General features: G+C 49.8%; 1 protein-coding gene across 1 annotated transcript; it reads left to right on the forward strand.

Moving 5' to 3' along the window:
- Positions 1-9,645: 9,645 nt before the first annotated feature.
- LOC146194527 (uncharacterized) lies at positions 9,646-14,410 on the forward strand. The gene is made up of 3 exons (XM_084596581.1): positions 9,646-9,662; positions 11,886-12,702; positions 14,393-14,410. The coding sequence occupies exons 1-3, from the start codon at positions 9,646-9,648 to the stop codon at positions 14,408-14,410; spliced, it is 852 nt and encodes a 283-aa protein (XP_084452707.1).
- Positions 14,411-21,012: the final 6,602 nt, after the last annotated feature.

A 21,012-nucleotide genomic window follows, 5' to 3' on the forward strand; every position in this document is an offset into this window, starting at 1 on the left:
AAGGTCCATCCATACTCTCGCATCTTCATCATATCGTCCATGGCAGCAGGGTGGCTCACGGGGTTGGACGAAAACAACCGGTGCTGTAGGCTGGGCCATTGTCAGCGTCGATGCCTTCCGAGATCGAATGGGGCCAGGCAGCAGACCGTGTTCGGGTTGTAGGCCTTGGAGTCGGCGGCTGGCTCGCTGACCTGTAGGCTGGTTTTCCAGGGCGACAGGAATAAGGCTCAGGTCTTCGCTTGAAGGATCAAGGACAGCACCTCCACCAGATGTCACGTAGGGGTGACAAGGCCGTTTACACCAAAAGAAGACACAGGCTTGATGGTACTGAAATTAACTCTATTGGCTGACTTGCGCCCGCAAAAGAACTAAGCAACTCCGCGGCGGCAATCGACGCACTTATCTGTCGCATATTACAAAGGCGACGACGCCGGCACAGCCAACGATCGCCTATCGGCGTAGTGTGAAGTTGTGCTGCCCTGCGACGGTGATGAAACTGATCAGCGGACGGTCGTCCGACCTGTGCGAAAAGAAGCGGATAGTTTTGTTATTGCTAGCTCAGCTTGCATTTTTATGCCGTGCGAACGAGCAGCATGCATCCCTTCATTGCAACAGCTCTGTGCACAAATAATTTGCTATGGGTGCACTAATATTCCGCGTAATGACGCATTCCTGTCGAAGTTTAGGGTTCACGCATCAAATACAAATTTGTAGATGCGTGCGTTGAAGCCCTCACGAGTCACTGACTGGAGAAGCACTAGAAACGCAAGGTGAGGCTCGGCAGTCGCTCGCAGTCGCGCGCGCGGCGGCGGGGAGCCGAGACGGAGACGGCGGTGACTAGGAGGCTCTTGTTCGGTGCGCGAATCATGGGCGGGCATGCAGTGAAGCGCAGTCGGATCGCGTTGTGTTTTGCGATGCCGGGACTGAAGCAGCGGCGGCGGCATATGCTTTCGTGCGCTGGTCGCGGTCAGACTGAGCATAGTTTTGCAAAGATGCTTTACCTGCCAGAAAATGATTACGTCTGACTAATATGCGCACATAACAAGTCAAGAGGTACCCCTTCGTTCAAAAGTTTTGACAGCTCCTCTACTGTCGCAAGGAAGGCTCTCGCGGCAAGGTATGCTTATCTGATGTTTACTATTTGTTCTTGGACCAAACGACCCTATTGCAAAAACCAGCGTCTCCAGTGCGAAACCAGTAAGATTTTCGCGCTTGTTTTGCACTGGATCTGCTGGGCACGCTGGAGGTCTGCGATATTCACTGGAGCAGTAACGGGAAGACACTGGCTGCGCTGGTGCGATGGAAGAAAAACGCTGGGATTAGACTTTTGACGCTGGGTGTGTCGCTGGCATCGGCGATGCACTGGGAGAAGCGCTGTATGTGCGCTGGGGCCGCACTGGTCCCAGTGCCCCAGTATAGCCGGTGCGGCCCTCGGCGTCAGCCGGAGTAGCATCCTTCAGGGGCCAACAGGGCAACAGCGTACTTTAAATCGACCATCGGGGGGCATATGAAAAGTATGGTTCAAGCAAGCGCTTTTTGCTGCGAAGTCGTTGCGCATTTGTAAGAAAACAAAGGCAGTATCTTTTTTCTAGAGTTTCGATGTTTCGATCGGTCGTTTCGAGCGTTTCGAGAGAGACCACGACCGCCGCGCCTCGATCTCATGACACACTGACGATTAACGCACAACTAAAGCTGGAATTGAATAATGTGGGCTACCATGCATAATCAACTTCACAGCTGATCTTAAGGGCACTCTAACACAATGATTACTGCCAAAATGTCTAATGCGGGCTCAATCGCAGGCGAGCGTAGCCTGCACCACGGGCCAGTATAAACAGCAGAAAGAAAAACTAAAACCAGGAAGACAGTAGTTTACCGAGCGATGGACCCATGAGAGAAAAAGCACCGGTTAGCGCCGGTAGAGCGACTGCCCCGGAAGAAAGGGAGGGTCCCAGCCTCCAACCAGGACGAATGTGTCTTGAACATTGAAGTTTCGTGGAATTTATATATCTTCTTTTGTACCGGGATTGCTGCGTCTAGGTGGATTTAATTGCACAATCGCTCTCTTATTACATTTCTACTCCACATTAGGGGTAGCTCGGAAACTAATGGAGTATATATCTACATTCCTTTATAAACTGCAAGGCGCCCGTGTGCTGTGCGATGTCAGTGCACGTTAAAGAACCCCAGGTGGTCGAAATTTCCGGTGTCCTCCACTACGGCGTCTCTCATAGCCTGAGTCGCTTTGGGACGTTAAACCCTACAAACCAACCAACCAACCTTTATAAACTGCGGCTCAATCTAACCTGCTTTCGAACCGCACAAACTGCAAAAAAAAGGGTTCTCGGCATTGCTGCACTGCTCCTGGCCATTTCGCCCCCAGTGCTGTAGCCAACGAGGAGCTTCATCAAGCTGCTTTCATTCATCCAGATGTACCAGCATGTACCACTGCCACACTGTTGCCTTGACATGCCGACAGAATCGCTTCCATTCGCGTCCTGTTTCAGTCAGTTACCTCAGCTTTCTCGAAGAATTACAGGCGATCGCCCTTGTGCATGAATTCTTGGACACCTGGGCCGGCTTGCACGATAAAGACCGAGCTAAGTCCAGACTTAAATGGTGTCTTTAGAAAGACCAAGCTTATTTAAAACGGCTCGTGTTCCGAACGTCGAACGCTTCGGGTTCATGATTGTCGTGTTAGCCCAGGCAGGGGGGGGCGCCGTTGCACCCGCGCCGGAACGCTGCCAGAGAAAGCAGTCCAGACACCGAGCTCCCAAGCGACGAAATGAACCCCCGTTTATTCTCGCACTCCGCTTTTATACACTTGAACCACACTTGCGCCACAGATACACTAGCGCCACTATCGCAGTCGCAGCTGCCAGCCAAGCCAAGCCAAACCAAAACAGATGATAACAGCACATCCCCCTTTTCAAGCACTATTAACTTTACAGGCATACACTTCAAAATAACATTGGAACACACCCAAGAAAACACGACAGAACACAGTCACTCCAGCATCAGTCGTCCACGCCCAGCCTTATGGGTTTGCGAACAACTCTTCCAAATCTGGTCGTAGTTACAATTCTAGCTTGAGAATTGCCACCGTCAGTCTCCGTCTGAGTTAGAGGCACCAAAGCTTCCGGAGCTTCGTCAAATTGGTTGTCTACTCCAGTTACCAATCCGGCCCTGCTCGGCTGTTACTGACTATCCGGAAATTCGTAGTTCCCGCTATCAACCCGGTCTTTTGGGAGACGGTTAAGCATTCTCCTGTTTCGACGGACTTCAACCCCGTTTTCCTTTTGAACACGGTATGAACGCGGCTGTGGTGCTGCTCCGAGCACTGTACCTTTGGTACGGAGACCAGTCACCCACACCACATCACCTGCTTCCAGCTTTGGGAGATTTTTAGACCGGTGACGTCGGTCGAAGTGGCGGCTTTGCTCCTTTCTGACTTTACGGTCCTTGGCTGCCGCTTCTTGCAGACAGCATTGTCCCGGATTGCGGTGCGAAGGCAGCATTGGGACTCTCGTCCTAAGCCTTCTACCCATCAGTATCTCCGCTGGGCTGACGTTCAGGACACCAGGTGTGGCCCTATAAGCCAGCAAGGCTAAGTAAGGGTCGTCCGATTTTAGAATGAGATTCTTAACCGTCTTTACCATACGTTCGACTTCCCCGTTTCCCTGGGGGTGCCTCGGACTCGAGGTGACATGACGGAAGCCATACAGTTTTGCGAATTTCTCGAACTCGGCACTGACAAATTGGGGACCATTGTCGGTCACCAGACACTCGGGAATGCCATGTCTCGCAAAAATGCTTTTCATTTGGCTTATCACGGTAGCAGACTTTGTGGACGGAAGAATGGCAATCTCTGGGTATCGCGAAAGATAGTCTACTACGAAAGATATTGCCGTCCCTGAATTTGAAACAGATCGACCCCTACTCTCTCCCAAGGAAAAGAGAGCGTTGGCGATGCAATCATCGGTTCGATCTGTTCTGGCGCATGCCTCGCGCAAACGTTGCACTGTTTCACGAATGACGCTATCTCAGTGCTAAGTCCCGGCCACCAGACAGAACCTTTAGCCACACTGCGGCATCGCGAGATGCCTTGGTGACCGTCATGCAGTTTGCTTAGCGCTTCCTTGCAAAGGGTCTGAGGAATGATAAGCCTCATACCTTTGAGCAAAACCCGTTCCCCAAAGTAATGCATGCACGTTTCTGCCAGTATGGCAGAAGATAACAGGGAACATTTTGTTTCCTGGGCCACCCTTTTTTGCACACTGTGCGCAAGCTTCGACACACTTCGTCTTTTGCTTGACCTTCTTTTACTCTTTTCAAGAAATCGTCGCCTGTTTCTAAACCCAGTAAACAAGCTTTCGAGTAAGCGGTTACCTCTGAGACAGTTAAACAGCTTTCCACTTTCGTACGAGCTAACGGCGAACGTGAAAGAGTATCAGCAGTGGTTAGCGATTTGCCTGGTACATATAATACAGAAAAACTGTATCGCATCAGGCGCAGACGAAAACGTTGAATTCTTGGGGGCATAGCGTCGATTGCCATGTGACCCAACAGCGACACCAAGGGCTTGTGGTCAGTTTCAAAAACAACTTCCAGACCACGTATATACTCATCAAACCTTTCCGCTGCCCACGTCAACGCCAGCGCCTCCTTTTCGACCTGGGAGTACCGTTGCTCGGTTTTGGTGAGCGAACGAGAAGCGAATGCAACTGGTCTACGTTGCCCGTCTTTTTGCTTTTGAAACAAAACTGCTCCCAGACCAAAAGACGATGCGTCAGCTGAAAGAGTGGTTTGTAGCGAAGCGTCGTACAAAGCCATGCATTGCGCTGAACAAATGAGCTCTTTGAGTTCTTGGAACGCTTTTTCCTGATTGCTGTCTCAGACCCAGTCCCTATCCTTGTGCAAAAGAACACGCATGGGAGCAGTCACTTGGGCTAAATGTGGCAGGAAGCGGCCCAAATGATTCGCCATGCCCAAAATGCTTCTAAGCTCAGTAACGTTTCTGGGTGCTCTCAAATCTTTTATAGCACTGACCTTCGCTGGATCAGGATGAATACCTTCCTCATTCAAAATGTGACCCAAAAAACGCACTTGCCTAACCCCGAATAAGCATTTCTCTTTGTTTAATGTCACATTTGCCCTTGCTAGGCATGTGATCACGTTACGTAAACGCTCATCGTGTTGAGCTTTGCTTTCGCCAAACACTAGGACATCGTCCATGAAATTAACGACCCCCGGCAGGCCACCTAGTATCTCAAACATTCTCTTTTGGAAGTATTCCGGAGCGGAGGTAATTCCAAAGGGTAGTCGTGTGAAACAGTATCTACCGAAGGGTGTTAAGAACGTGGTTAGCTCTTCCGAGTCTTTACTGAGTCGCACCTGGTGGAAGCCTGAGTTGGCATCGAGCTTTGAAAACCATTTCGATCCCGACAGTGACCCTAGAGCTTGATCCACAGTTGGTAACGTAAATCGCTCTCGAACTACGCATTTGTTCAATTTAGTGAGGTCTACGCAAAATCTCAGGTCTCCTGAGGGCTTCACTACCGGAACTATTCCGGCGCACCATTCGGTGGGCCCATCCACTTTCCTGTTTATGCCTAAACGCTCCATTTTATCTATTTCGCGCTTCAGGGACTCCCTCAGGGGAATTGGTACACTGCGTGGAGCGCTTATGGCATGCGGGATAGCGCCAGCTTGTAGCCTGATTGTGTACTGCCCTGGCATCGTACCTAGACCGCGGAACATTTCTGGAAAACGCGTCTCGTACTGCAGGTTTCCCGACTCGACCGCGTCTGCAAATTTCACGATACCTAAGACCTCAAGTGCAGGTAATCCTAGAAGGACGTCGCGTAACGGACTGACAACGTAGCATGTTAGATACACAGTTTTCTCTTTCCATGCGATCTCTGCTACGAATTTGCCTAGTACGTTAAGCTTACTGCCTCCTGCACCTAGCAAGATTTCATCGGTTTTTACCAGTCGGGACGGTAATCCCGGAAACGTTGCTGGTAATACTGACACTTCAGCACCTGAGTCAACCTTTGCAAAAATGGGCACAGAATTAATGCGCACCTGAACAAATCGCGCTTTTCTGCATGCATCTATTGATCCCACGAAAGTCTCTCCAGTTTCCTGGTTGACCGCTGAGACGCGTACCTTTCGTTGAGCGGAAGCCGTTGCTTTCTTCAAGCAGGCCTTTGCGAAATGTCCCTTCTTGCCACAGTGAAGACACTTGGCAGCTCTGGCTGGGCACATTGTCCTGGGGTGGGCGTCGCCACTGCAGAAAGGACACCGCACCTCCGGCGTTCGTTGCCCATGCAGACGTCCCTTGTGCCTCTGTTGAACCACCGCGTCCACATTGGGGTCCTGGTCACGAATTTCCGATGACTGATGGCTGTGTTGTCCTCGTAGAGTATTTTGCTGCTGTTGGACGCTTTCCTTTAAGCGAGCCTTCGACAGCGCCGAAGCCAGCGTTAGCTGAGAATCCATTTGCAAAGCTTCCGAGAGCTTTGCGTCGCGGAGCCCGACAACCAGTCTCTCTCGGATCATTGGTTCTTTTAGTTCACCGTAGTCGCAACGTTCCGCCAAGCCGTGTAGCGCAGTGACGAACTGGTCTACCGACTCTGCTGGCATTTGTGCGCGTCTGTGAAAACAGGCGCTTTCGTACACGATGTTCCTCTCTTTTACAAAGTGCCCGTCGAACTTTTTCTTTACGATTTCATAGTTCTTGGCGTCTTCGTCAGATAGTGAAAACGTCTTGAATATGTCACGAGCTTGCCTCCCCATTGTGTACAACAGCGTTCGTACCTGAGCCTCCCCGGAGCATTCGTTGAGTCCCGTTGCATATCGGAAGTCGTCGAAATGTTCGATGCACGCCGGCCACTCTGACGTGCGGTCAAAGTCCAGCGGTGGCGGTTGCTGCAGTCCATGCAGCCGTATTGAAGGCGTCTTCGACATCGTGGATGTAAGGTGCCTGGCTCAGTGGGAAGATTCTTGACCATCTGACAACATGTCGTAGACGGCCACTTCTGACACCATGTCGTGTTAGCCCAGGCAGGGGGGGGCGCCGTTGCACCCGCGCCGGAACGCTGCCAGAGAAAGCAGTCCAGACACCGAGCTCCCATGCGACGAAATGAACCCCCGTTTATTCTCGCACTCCGCTTTTATACACTTGCGCCACACTTGCGCCACAGATACACTAGCGCCACTATCGCAGTCGCAGCTGCCAGCCAAGCCAAGCCAAACCAAAACAGATGATAACAGCACAATGATCACCAGGGTGGCTTCCCAGAACGGCCTCAGCAACCACTTGGGGCATTTTTCCTCGTAACAAAATCTTAAGCCGCAAAAAGCAATGGCACGGATTTTACACAACGCAAAATTGACGGAATGTGCACATCTTACAACAGGGACAGTGCCAGCGCATCCCTGTATTTCCCTAATTTCTCTACTTAGACACCTGGCGTCCTTGTGTCTTAACCAAGACAGCACTAGAGTCGTAATCATACAAGCGACTTATTCAAGTCAGGACTGAAGCCCAGTCTTGACTCCAGTCTTAAGCGGCCATGTTAGTGGCCTATTCTTTAGACTCCAGTGAAGTCTGGACTTAGCTAAGACAGTCTTAAGATTGTTTTGTGCAAGCGGGCCCTGGCTTCAATCAGAATGTATTTTGTCCTTAAAAAGTTCTTAAAAAACAATTCGGCTCATTCTTCTATAATGTTATCAAAACTTTTCCAGCAGTCACTTGATCATTCAACACTTCCTAATGAGTGGAAAATCGGAAAAGTGGTTCCAGTCTACAAATCCGGCAGTAAAGTATCCCCTAGTAATTATCGTCCAATGTCTCTTACTAGTACCTGTTGCAAAATGCTCGAACATATTATGTTCACTAACCTTGTTAATTTCCTCGAATCAAAATCGTTTTTTACATCAGCGCAACATGGTTTTCGGAAATCTTACTCGTGTGAAACACAGTTAATATCATTTACACATGCTCTGCATCACATTCTAGACATCTCATCACTAACTCACTGCATATTCTTAGATTTTTCTAAAGCGTTCGACAAGGTCTGTCACAAACTACTACTTCACAAACTATCAAATCTGAACATTGACTGCAACTTATTGAATTGAATTGAGTGTTTTTTACTTAATCGCTCACAATTTGTCACTACTAATGGTTATAATTCTAGCTTTACAGAGGTGTGTTCTGGAGTACCACAAGGTTCCGTTCTTGGTCCTCTTTTGTTTCTGATTTACATTAACGATCTTGCCTCTCTTGTAAATTCTCGTATTCACCTTTTCGCCGATGATTGTGTCATTTATAGAGAAATAACCAATGCCAACGACATTACCTTACTTCAGTCAGACCTTTCTGCTATTGGTAAATGGTGCAAGGATTGGCTAATGCAGCTAAATATAACAAATGCAAAGTCATGCGCGTATCTAGAAAAACTTCCTCCCCACCCCACTACTACCTCGATAACATTTCCTTGGAATCAGTTCCATCATACAAATACCTTGGCGTCCACATTACTAGTAACCTCGACTGGTCCCTCCATACCGAGAACATAATTAAAAATGCTAATCGCATGCTAGGCTACTTACGTCGCAACTTTTATAATGTTCCTTCTCACTTGAAACTGTTACTATACAAAACATTAATAAGATCGAAACTCGAGTATGCTTCACCGGTATGGGACCCTACTCATGTGAACTTAATTACTGATCTCGAGATGGTCCAAAATAACTCTGTACGTTTCATTCTTGCTAACTACAACCGAACAGCCAGTATAACAGCCATGAAGACTAATTTGTGTCTCCCTCTACTGACATCTCGCAGAAAAGTTTTCTGCATAACCCTGTTCCACTAGTTGCACCATCATCCCGCTCTTCGTGATCGCCTCATTCCCCGTCCAATTTATGTATCCCATCGCATTGACCATCAACACAAAGTTGGAATTTTATCATGCAACACGAAAGGCTTCTCGCAATCTTTCTTGCCGCGAACCTCACGAGACTGGAACCACCTTCCTGAAGAAATTGTTGCCATTACTAACTATGAGCAGTTCCGCGTAGCTCTAGCTTACATGGTATACTCAGGTGCTATTTGACATTCATGTACATACTGTACTCTCTTCATTTTTGTGTATTTACCACTCCCCCTCTGTAATGCCTCTGGCCCTGAGGGGTAATGTAAATAAATAAATGTAAATAAATAGATTAAGCCAAACGGAACACATCACCCGGTCCAGATGCCATTCCATATAAAGTGTACAAAAACCTGAGTAACGCTGTACTACCTCAACTTTGGACACCATTAACAAGATATGGCTAGACGGCTCTGTACCCGAGAGTTGGAAATCAGCCATTGTGATCCTAATCACAAAACAAGGGAAGCCACCGACGGATCTCGGCAACTTTCGGCCGATTTCTCTAACATCAACACTGTGCAAGCTGACAGAAAAAATGTTAGCCACACGATTATCCATGTGGTTGTAGCAGCACGGTTTCTACCACCCCGCACAAACTGGCTTACGTCCATCCATAGGCACTGAAGGTGGGCTGGCTGTTTTGGCCTCGCAAGTTGTGTCGCTAACCCGTAGCCGCAATGTGCGCACCATTCTCGCGATGGATGTCGAAAAAGCGTATGATAACATCAGCCACGACGCCATTTTGAATTGTATTGAAACGCTGCATTTCTGTCTTAGGGTACGCAGTTTCGTAAAATCATTCCTTGAAAGCAGAAGATTTGCAATACGTCTTAATGGCGATTCCATCGGATTATTTGTACCTGTTCGCGGTGTACCCCCAAGGCTCGGTACTGTTACCAATGCTGTTTAATATTGCCTTCGTTCCCCTTGCTTGGCGCTTATATAATGTCCCTGAGGTCAACTTTTTGATCTATGCTGATCATATTACGGTGTGGAGTACACACAGGACATGTTTACTCAAGCGGCAGCTTTACAGTCAACCTTGAATACTACTGCCAACTATGTTAAATCTGTCGGCCTAAAGCTTTCCACAAGCAAAACTGTGTTCACATCGGTCGCCAACCACTGGGGTCGCCGCAAACTCGCACCGACTCCGATCCGTCTCCAACCGTCTGGAATCCCCCCTTCACGAAAGTGAGACATGGCAAATTTCGGGATTATCGATTCATCAGTCGGGAAAGGGAACTGCCTGGCTTTATCAGGCTAAAAAGCAGGCGATGAAGATCTTGAGCCTGATAAGACGTATTGCCCCTAAATTCGGTGGCGCTCGATCCCACGTCGCACGGCACTTGGTGACAGCGGTTCTGCAGCCTCGCCTCAATTATCAAGCGCAGTTTCAGCACTTGACAACAGCTGAATGGGATTGTCTAGAAGCAGTGAATAGAGAGGCTGTGAGATCCATTACTTGTCTCCCCCGCATCACACCGGTCGTGGCACAACAAGAGAACGCTCAGCTTAACACATTATATAATTTAGTACCGCAACGCCGTGATGCTTGTAGCCTTAAGGCGACCCTTTTGCACTCACCGCGAGCACTCCGGGCCTATGCTACATCGCACACCATATTGCCGCCGACATCGCCAGTTCTTCCCCCATGGAATTTTGTTCAGCTGAGCGAAAACAAACCTACTGACATTCATAGACCAACGACTCCTTATGCGGCATCATCCCTTCGTGAAAGGATAGCAGAGCAAGACACTAAGCTGCCCAAGGCTCAATAATTGCATATATAGATGCCAGCATTGACGGATGCGAAACGACAACTGCAATTCATTGTCCTTGTAAGACGGCGCTTAATAGCACATCCAGATATCAATTTGCTGAACCTCCTTCTTCTTTCTGGACTGAGCTGGTTACTGTCCAAGAGGCCCTTCGCTCTCTCTCCGTTACCACCTTACTACCTACGGGTTAAAATTGTCTTTCGCACCGACGCCCTACAAGCAATACGTCTCCTCCGACGCGTCAGTCGCAGCCCAGAAATCTGCCAGAATATAGACCGTCTGGCGGCTCGTATCTCGCAAACCATTCGAATTGAGTGGGTCCCACGTGACCTACTCACTTCTCAAACCTCTGCAGAGTCTGCAACCCGCCAAGCGACTCTACCTTCATCATCGACACGCTTCCTCACTATGGATATTGCCACTCTGCTTCTCACAAGAAAGGAGCACCTCCGGCGCCGCACATGTGCTCTTGTCCCACTGTGTGCGAAAGCGGTCTTACCCGCGCTGAGGAGGTTGCACTACGGATGATCCGGGTCGGGGTTGCCCTCACACCTGCGGTGACATGAACATGGCCGCAATATCGACATTTATATCAACGTCCAGGATGTCCTGTCTGCAAGTCACCAGATCACGAGGCAGATATTCACTACTTGTGGGTTTGCCCGGCACTGAAGCCGACAACAATTCGGCACCTGACGGCAGTGGGCCTTTCGCCGAACAACCCATCTTCATACATTTCATGGACTCAAGGGTCTTATAATCCCTCTCTCTTGAACTTTATTCAAACAGCTAACATTTTTTCTTTCATTTAATACCTCCTTTATTTTTTAGATATTCCATTATGCTCTGAGACAAAAAACAACGTTATAAAAAATACGATCGTGCCAATCCACGCCGCATTCGAATAGGAAACAATATAAAATATTGTTACTGAGCGGTATTCGCTGGCCGTGCTGACGAAAAAGAAGTGCGACAGACTCCCAGAAGAAGAAGACGCAGACGAGTGCTGTGCGAGTGCTGTGCTGTGATCATCCTCAGTGGTGTGGACAACTGCCTTACTGTGAATATTTCCCGTAACATCTCTTGGTGGAGGTCAATCTTTCGATCCCCGTCACAAGCTGGATCTCCGCAGCGGCCGACGCATTATTACCACCAGTATTACTACTGACGCCGCTACATCTACTGCCGCCGCACCTCCTGTCATCATGGCCCATCCCTGTGACCCCGGAACCATCCGTGGGACCGACGACATTGATGTCGACGACTGGCTGGCTCTATACGAACGAGTCAGCAAGCACAACAAATGGGATCCCACACTTATGCTTGCTAATATCTTTTACTTGACTGGGACAGCGCGGGTGTGGTTTGAGACCCATGAAGAGGACCTCACATCTTGGGACATCTGTAAGCAGAAGCTACACGACCTCTTCGGAAAGCCCATTGGCCGTCACCTTGCCGCGAAAAAGGCGCTCGCTTCTCGCGCGCAAACGTCTACAGAGTCTTACATCACTTACATACAGGACGTCCTGTCCCTGTGCCGCAAAGTGAACCACGCCATGCCTGAGGAGGATAAAGTCGGCCACATAGTAAAAGGATATGCCGACGATGCTTTCAACCTCCTTTTATGCAGGGATTGTTCCACCGTGGACTCTCTACTACAAGTGTGCCGACGTTTCGAACAAGCGAAGCAGAGACGCATATCGCATTGTTTGGACCGTCTACCGAACACGGCTGCCAGCTCTTCCTGTGTCGATCTTCCGCCTCCTCGACCGCCAACTAATGACACTACTTTGACCCGCATCGTCCGCCAAGAGCTCGAGGCAATGACTCCTGCAGCTTCACACTCGCCTACCCCCGACAATACCTTGGCTGCAATATCACTCATTCAGGCTGTTGTTCGCCAAGAGGTTGCCAATATGGCTCTTCATTCTACCTGCCGCACCGACACCGTGGATTCAGGACCTGCCCCTCCAGTAATTGCAGCTGCCTCACCTACTGCCGGTTTCTCGCCCCGATATCGGTACCGCAATCCGAATGAGTGGCGTACCCATGACAGTCGTCCCATCTGTTTTACTTGTTCCCGCGTTGGCCACATTTCCCGTCACTGCCGTAGCCGTTGGTACACGCCATCTCGTCAATTCACCTACATCGACCACCGCGGAGACTATGCCCCTCGCTATACCTCACCTCACCTCGCCCCGACCAGACCACTGTTGACCCCGGTGTCCCTGCTCGTGATGCCAACCGTTCACCATCCCCGCAGACCCGACGTTCGCGTTGTCCTCTTCCTCGCGGCCGTTTGTCCCCGCCTTATTCCAGCCACATACCGGAAAACTAGCCAATGCAGCTCCCGGAGGTGACGCTGAATTTGTGACCCGGACTGAAAAACCTCTGCTGACCCCTGCCCTACAAAATAATCGCATCGACGTCCTTGTGGATGGTGTTCCCGTTTCTGCTCTCATTGATACCGGCGCCCAACTCTCCGTTCTCAGCTCCTCATTTCGCCGTCGACTCAAAAAAGTCCTTACTCGAGCCGTCTCGCCCACAGTTCGCGTTGCCAATGGAAGCCCTGCTGCCGTGGTTGGCATGTGCACAGCGCGAGTTACCATTGATGGTCGTCATGCTCCAGTGTTGTTCACCGTCCTCCAAGAATGCCCCCACGACGTTATCCTTGGCATTGACTTTTTAGCAGCCCACTCTGCCCTCATTGACTGCTCTACCGGCCTACTTCGCTTGGGCCTTCCGCTCTGCTCTGAAGACCCCTCCTGCTCACACCGCCTTCGATCAGCACAGTTCTGCCGCCTTCCTCCTGAAGCTGCTGTCTACATCCCTATGTCACCATTCCCACCCGTCCCAGACTGCGACTATCTCGCGTGTCCCATTACTGATGTCATCTTGCAGCGGCACGTCACCCTTCCTTATCTGATTGCGCATATCTCCCAGAACCTTGCCACCCTCCCGGTCCTTAACTTCAGCTTATCAGCTCAGGTTCTGCCCGAGGAAATTTCCCTAGCAGAGCTGTCGCCGATGACCGATTGTGCCATTTCAGCTCTGACTACCGATAATCCAAATGCCGTCCCTGCAACACCTCCCTGGTCCTCTACATCGCGCACTGATCCTGTTAAAAGCATGATTGCAGCTGATCTCCAGCCTGAATTCGTCGCAGAGTTAAAACAGCTTTTGCTCACCTACAGTGACTTTTTTGACTTCGGTACCCGCCCATTGGGTCAAACCACAGTTGTCAGTCACCGCATTGACACCGGTGACGCCAGTCCTATTCCCAGGCGGCCCTATCGTGTTTCGCTTGCCGAGCGACGCGTCATCCAAACAGATGTCGACAAAATGTTGGCGAACGGCATAACTGAGCCTTCCAGCAGCCCCTGGGCATCCCCTGCTGTGTTGGTCAAAAAGAAAGATAACAGTTGGAGATTCTGCGTTGACTATCGTCATCTAAATAAGATAACCAGAAAAGATGTGTATCCTCTTCCGCGTATAGACGACGCGCTTGATACTTTGCACGGAGCCAGCTACTTTTCGTCCATCGACCTTCGTTCCGGCTACTGGCAGATGTCTGTCGACGAGAGAGACCAGGAAAAATCAGCGTTCATCACCCCTGACGGCCTTTATCAATTCAAGGTCATGACTTTTGGCCTTTTGCCCCAGCAACCTTCGAACGTATGATGGACTCTTTGCTCCGAGGCTTCAAGTGGACCACTTGTTTGTGTTATCTTGACGATGTAATAGTTTTCTCGTCTACATTTGAAAGCCATCTTCGTCGCCTTTCTACAATCCTAGCGCTTTTTCGCCGCGCAGGACTGCAACTAAACTTTAAAAAGTGCAGCTTTGGTCACCGACAAATCAAAGTCCTTGGTCACTTGGTTAATGCTGCCGGCGTTCAGCCTGACCCCGACAAGATTCGTGCTGTCAGGGATTTTTCCACTCCATGTTCATCCAGCGATGTTCGAAACTTTATTGGCCTATGTTCTTATTTCCGACGATTCGTCCCGAATTTCGCAGCGCTAGCTCGTCCTCTCACCAATCTCCTAAAGAAAGACGTTTCATTCTCCTGGGGTCCTGAACAAGTTGCAGCTTTCTCGGAACTTATTGCTGCTCTCACAACTCCACCCGTCTCGGCCCATTTCAACCCATCTGCCAATACTGAACTCCGCACCTACGCAAGTGGCCACGGCATTGGAGCTATACTTGCCCAGCAACAACACGGCCACACAAGGGTGATTGCGTATGCCAGCCACCTCTTATCTACGTCCGAACAAAATTACTCTATCACAGAGCGAGAGTGCCTGGCACTTGTTTGTGCTATTACAAAATTCCGCCCTTATTTGTTTCGCCGGCACTTTACTGTTATAACAGACCATCATGCCTTGTGTTGGCTTTCCTCCCACAAAGATCCTACAGGTCGTTTGGGGCGCTGGGCGTTTCGATTACAAGAGTATACATTTTCCGTCGTGTACAAGTCTGGCCGGCTTCACCAAGATGCAGACTGCTTGTCCCGTCATCCCGTCGACTCCCCTAGCTCTACCGACTCTGACGATGACGCATGTGCCTTGTCTGTGGCGGCCTTTTATAACATTGCCGACGAACAACACTTAGATCCTTTGCTCCATTCCATTATCCTCCGTCTGACCTGCGACCGACCTGATCCATCTCTTGCCTTATATGTACTCCACGAGAACACCCTATACCGACGCAATATGCGACCAGATGGCGCAGACCTTTTGCTCGTCGTTCCTCAACATCTGCGTTCCACCATCCTTGACCAGTTTCATGATGCTCCAACAGCTGGCCACCTGGGTGTCTCTCGCACATACGACAGCCTGCGCCGACGCTTCTACTGGCCGGGGCTCTATCGCCCCGTCCAACAATACATTGCCGCATGTGAACTGTGTCAGCGTCGAAAGAAAGCCACAATTTTGCCTTCAGGCCGTTTGCAGCCGATCCCCATAGCCACTGACCCGTTTTCCCGTGTAGGTGTTGACCTTCTTGGGCCATTTCCAGTTTCAGCCTCTGGGAACAAATGGATCGCCGTCGCCACCGATTATGCTACGCGGTATGCTATTACCAGAACCATCCCGACCAGCTGCGCCACAGACGTCGCTGACTTCCTCCTAGAAAACGTGATTCTACATCATGGTGCCCCTCGTGAACTACTAACTGACCGTGGCCGCTGCTTTTTGTCGCGAGTGGTTGACGAAATTCTCCGTTCGTGCTCCGTCCGTCACAAATTCACCACAGCCTATCGCCCCCAGACCAACGGCCTCACGGAACGCCTAAACCGTACCCTCACAGACATGCTGTCCATGTATGTGTCTGACGACCACCGGGATTGGGACGTTCATTTACCCTTTGTGACATTCGCCTACAATTCATCAGTCCATTCTACCGCTGGATACTCCCCATTTTATCTGTCATTTGGCCGACACCCGTTACTGCCCTTCGACACCTCACTACCCGCGGCAGACGCCACCAGTACTTACGCCAGTGATGCCGTAGCCCGCGCTCATGATGCCAGCCGCATAGCTCATGCCAAGCTCTCTGCATCCCAAGACTCTCAAAAGTTCCGGTACGACAGTTGCCACCGTAATGTCCACTACAGTCCTGGGTCAATCGTCTTGCTGTGGCTCCCGTGCCGTAGCGTGGGTTTGTGTGAAAAACATTTGCCCAGGTACACAGGCCCTTACCGAGTTTTGCGGCCCGTGACAAACGTCACATACGAAGTTGAATCTGTGCCTCCGAAATCCTCGTCCAGAGCGCCATGCTCTGAAATAGTGCATGTGTCCCGCTTAAAGCCCTATTATGCACGTTCTGTTTCACAAACGTAGAACGCACCGGGACTGTGCTTTTCCCGAGCGGGGGTAGTGTTACTGAGCGGTATTCGCTGGCCGTGCTGACGAAAAAAAAGTGCGACAGACTCCCAGAAGTAGAAGACGCAGAGGAGTGCTGTGCTGTGATCATCCTCAATGGTGTGGACAACTGCCTTACTGTGAATATTTCCCGTAACAATATGAACCTGCTTCCCATTAAATGTGCCAGAATAACAAAATATTCAAGTGATTATTCACCGCAACATAGCGCACGCACGGGAAACAAATTATTCTGCTGTCTATTTCAAAGCTGAAGATCAAACAATATTGCTTTTCTCAGGATGCTTATAGCCCTCAGAAAGGTAAGAGCGACCTGTAGTAATCACGGTGTTACGCACGACATGATTGTGCTCCTCAGCTCCTCTCACCAGCGGCAGTACATAACTGCAGCGTCAAATTATGAAGTGCGTGGTATACTCTGGATGGATAAGATCACATTTACTTTAAGCAATTCCAGAAACATTTTCCTTGACGGCGTTTATAAAACAACTGAGGTTTTACGGACGCGAAGAACAATCTAGTAGAAGGCAGCCTCGGTATATTTTATGCCACATGCGACTTGGCATAAGACCGTGGAGGTGGAATTATGTAACGCGCTTTAAGTCGATCGGCTCAGATCGCACTTGCCTTTCGTAGTGCTGCAAAGAAGTTGAAAAACGGTGTAAATAAGGCAACTGGGTATTTAAGAACTTACCATGACCGTGTGCAGTGAGGCGCTATATAGTAGCATGCAGGCGTGGAATGTTTCATGCTATGTGCAGCTTTTTAACGTTCATTGACAAGCCCTCAAGTATCACCAGTTTCATGAGTGGGTAATGAAATAGTCCCAACTTTCCTTCCAGTGCCAAAAATGCATATTTACTTCTCCTCTGGTGTCTCCTGGGAAACGTTGCTTGATTAGAGCCTTGATAACAGATATAACTAGCTGGCTACTTTATAACAAAACTTGTGATGACCACTTAAACGTCCCATAAGGAATCTTGCGCGAGTGCTGAGGTCATTATTAATAAAGGTTCATGCTGCCGCACCCTGACGCCACAATACAGGACCAGTAGTGTTGAACAGTATTGCACGCTGAGCTATCCAGTCCAGAACGCCCGAGACCCTGGTCTCTTTCTGATTGCGATAACAGGCGCGCAATGACTAGTTAATCATTCTGTTTTGGAGCTGGTTTAGCTACCGCACTATTTGTGCACACGAGCAAAAGGAAGCGGTCGTCACCCTTAGACATGGCGGCATCCTTTTGCGGCAGCGAGCAGCTGTGGTGCGCTGCAGTACCGCTAATTTATGTTCACATTTCCTGCGTCAATGCTTTCAATGCGAGCGGAAAGGCAGCGCAGTGCGTTTTGCGCTCTTGACTACCCGACAGGTCGGCTCATTTTATATCTCTGCCCATCGGCCTAGGCGCGCTTTATTGACACGGTGCAACCTCGCCCTTAAATCTATTTGCGACTCTTGTTGTTTTAGAATTGCGAGGTCCTATATCCTTCCTATAGTACACGTGAATTCAGTAGGCCTATTTTCATGTGTCTGAGACAGAAATATAACTTTTCATTTCGTCATGTGTTGCTCTAGACGGAGAAATAAACGCTTGAGTGTTTTACACGTTACGTAGCACTAGGATAAATATTTATCGCCTCGTGTTATCAATCTGTGACTAGTAATGAAGTCTAGTTCACAAAATCAGCGTATGAAGGTACTGCGACTTACGGTAAATGAACTACTTTGGTGAATGCCGCGGAACTGTACATAGCTAACTAGAGCCCATATCTGTGGAGAACAAAATAATAAGACAGCAGCCGGGGTGGCGCAGTACACAAAGGTAGCTAGCGTTGCCTAACACCCACTGAGGGGCAGGCATTGTCATGTTAAAATTCCTTACATATATTATTCCTTTTTTCCTGTTGTTTTGAGTTCCAGTGCGGTGTATTTGTGTCAAAGCCAGGCGGGATCGAATCCCGGCCTCGGCGGCCGCTTTTCGATGGAGGCGAAAAGCAAGGTGCCCGTGTGCTGTGCAATGTCAGTGCACGTTAAAGAACCCCAGGTGGTCGAAATTTTTGGAGTCCTCCACTACGGCGTCTCTCATAGCCTGAGTTGCTTTAGGACGTTAAACCCCAAAAACAAACAAACAAACAAGCATCTCCTTCATCTTCTTCTTTACTCCTGCAAGGAGTCAGAACAAGCAAATCAGAACAAAATATTGCAGCGAAGCATTCAAAGTTCTATTTTTTCAGTGTTTTGTTTAGCAGCCGCAGGCATGCGGCCTTTTCACTCTTATTCTGGCACGTGTATCAAATCTGTATTTTTTGTTTGTTCATTATCGTTGTCGTTGTACTCAGCTTTATCAGTTTCTTTGTCGAGTAAGATGTGCTGAGAAGCATTTCAAATATTCTGACCACTCGCGTGAATTTCTGCAATGTTCCAGGTTGTGCTAGTCACCATTTGCGGCTTTACCTCGGTGTTTCTTAGCCGCCATTAAATGTAGCGTTTACAGGTACGACGGGCATCCTTAGTTTGACGACAGATGAGCACGTTTGTTGCTATCGCCGCCGCCGAGTTATTTAGTTATTTTGCGGGCACAAGTCAGCCCAATAAAGTTTCTGTAGTGCACTCCCAGTCTCATCATTTGTTGTTATCGGCCTTATCACCACCACATGATATCTAGTGGATGTGACGGGTGGCGAATGATCACTGATGATAGAATAGGCGGCTCTAGTGTCCACTAGGGCGGTAACCGTGCGACCATCGACACCAACGGCGAAGTCACTTGTTTGTGTCCTTGTACTGCATGTTAGTTTTGGTGATCGATCTCTACTCTTCGTCGTTTGCTCAGGTCGCGGCTAGGGCACACCGTTGTCACTTAACTGGACGGCAGCATCAACTTGGAGTCCGGTCGAGTTGTTTTCAATGTTGCCGTCATACTTAGAGGGGATGTCGCCTTAGTGTCTGAGCGCGTGACTGTCGAGGGTGCCTTCATAAGTAGCATCGGCATAACAACGGTGTCGTCGTTAGTGGTCGTCGGCGGCGGAGGATCTTCGTCGTTTCACCGCTGAGCTACCTCACCTCCAAAGGTTGCTGCCTTAAGTTTCCTCTACGGGAGCTAGGGGATCTTTCTTGCACGTACCTGAAGCCCGGCGACGCAAATATGGCGCTGTATAGCGATGGAGAGCGATACCGACGGCTTGATGACTTTCCTACACAAGAAGTCATCGATTTTCTGCGGTCGTTCGCCAGGATGGGGTGGGGTGGTGGGGCGTCAATGGCGAAACCCCGCAGGCCGATACACTTGTATGGGCAGTGACGGAAGTTCTGTTCAGCCTCACCACAATGGAAGCATAGTGGTCGGTTATTGGACGTCCTCCAGGCGTCGAATTTCCTTGGGCGTAGACTTAGCCGGCGGCCGCAAGGAGGTGGCGTTCGGGTGGAGCTTGTACGTTTCGATGGGGTTTTACGGGTCGCGTCGTGGTGCAGGACGGCGTGCGGCAGCGGTGTAGTTCATAGCTTTGGGTTGCTGCATTTTATCCGTCGAGGCAGGATTTCCACTACCTTAGGTTGCTCAACGGCGAAAAGACGAATACCCTCCGCCGCCGACGACAAGTAACGACGACGCCATTATTATACCGATGCTCCTTATGAAGGGGTTTTCCAACCAGGGGCTGAGGAGTGCGGAAGCGTTTTGCGTCGGCTCCACACTTTTTGTCTCGATGTGCCAGAAATTTTCATCAGAATTTGGTTTCAGTGGTGCCATTGTGCGTCGGAAGGCGTCGTGATCTTGTGGACACCGAATTTGTGACTGTGAGTGCAGCAGTTTAGTTTTTATTGTCGGTCTTGTGCGGACCACCTGCGAAACGCTAGCGCCCGTTTGGCCTAGCGCGGCTTCGGCCGAGGAGACCGGCCCGGGGTCCCCTTAACCGCCGGTCTACCGCCGCGTTTGTGGACCAAAAATGACGATGCACGTGACCGTAGAAGGTACTGACCTCGATCCAGAAGACTACGACAGCACCTGGGTACAAACGCTCAGGAAAAAGGTTGAATCGAAAAGCAAGCGGACGCTTCTGAATGATCCAAGGAGGACAACGTGGTGCAACACCGCGTTCCAAACGGTGAAGCCGCTCATGGCGCTGCTAAAGCTGCTAGAAGAAAATTGGCTGAACGGTCAATAGCTATGAATCTTTCGAGGTTCCCGGAAGAAGGTATCAAGGTGATTATTAGGCCTCGTGAAGGTCTAGCCGTCATTAAACGCACGTCGGGCCCGCTGCTTAGTCAGGCCCTCGCCATGGCTGCCGGAATCAGCTGGTCGGAGCTGGACTCATGGTGTGTCAACGGAAAGCAAGGTACGGTGCTCTTTCATTCCTTGGACTTTAGTCGAGGCGCGAAGGTAGCCGTAATCCGTTGCTTTAA

The sequence above is a fragment of the Amblyomma maculatum genome, chromosome 3 (genome assembly GCF_055883805.1).
Source record: "Amblyomma maculatum isolate TAMU_Amacu chromosome 3, ASM5588380v1, whole genome shotgun sequence".
NCBI lineage: Eukaryota > Metazoa > Arthropoda > Arachnida > Ixodida > Ixodidae > Amblyomma > Amblyomma maculatum.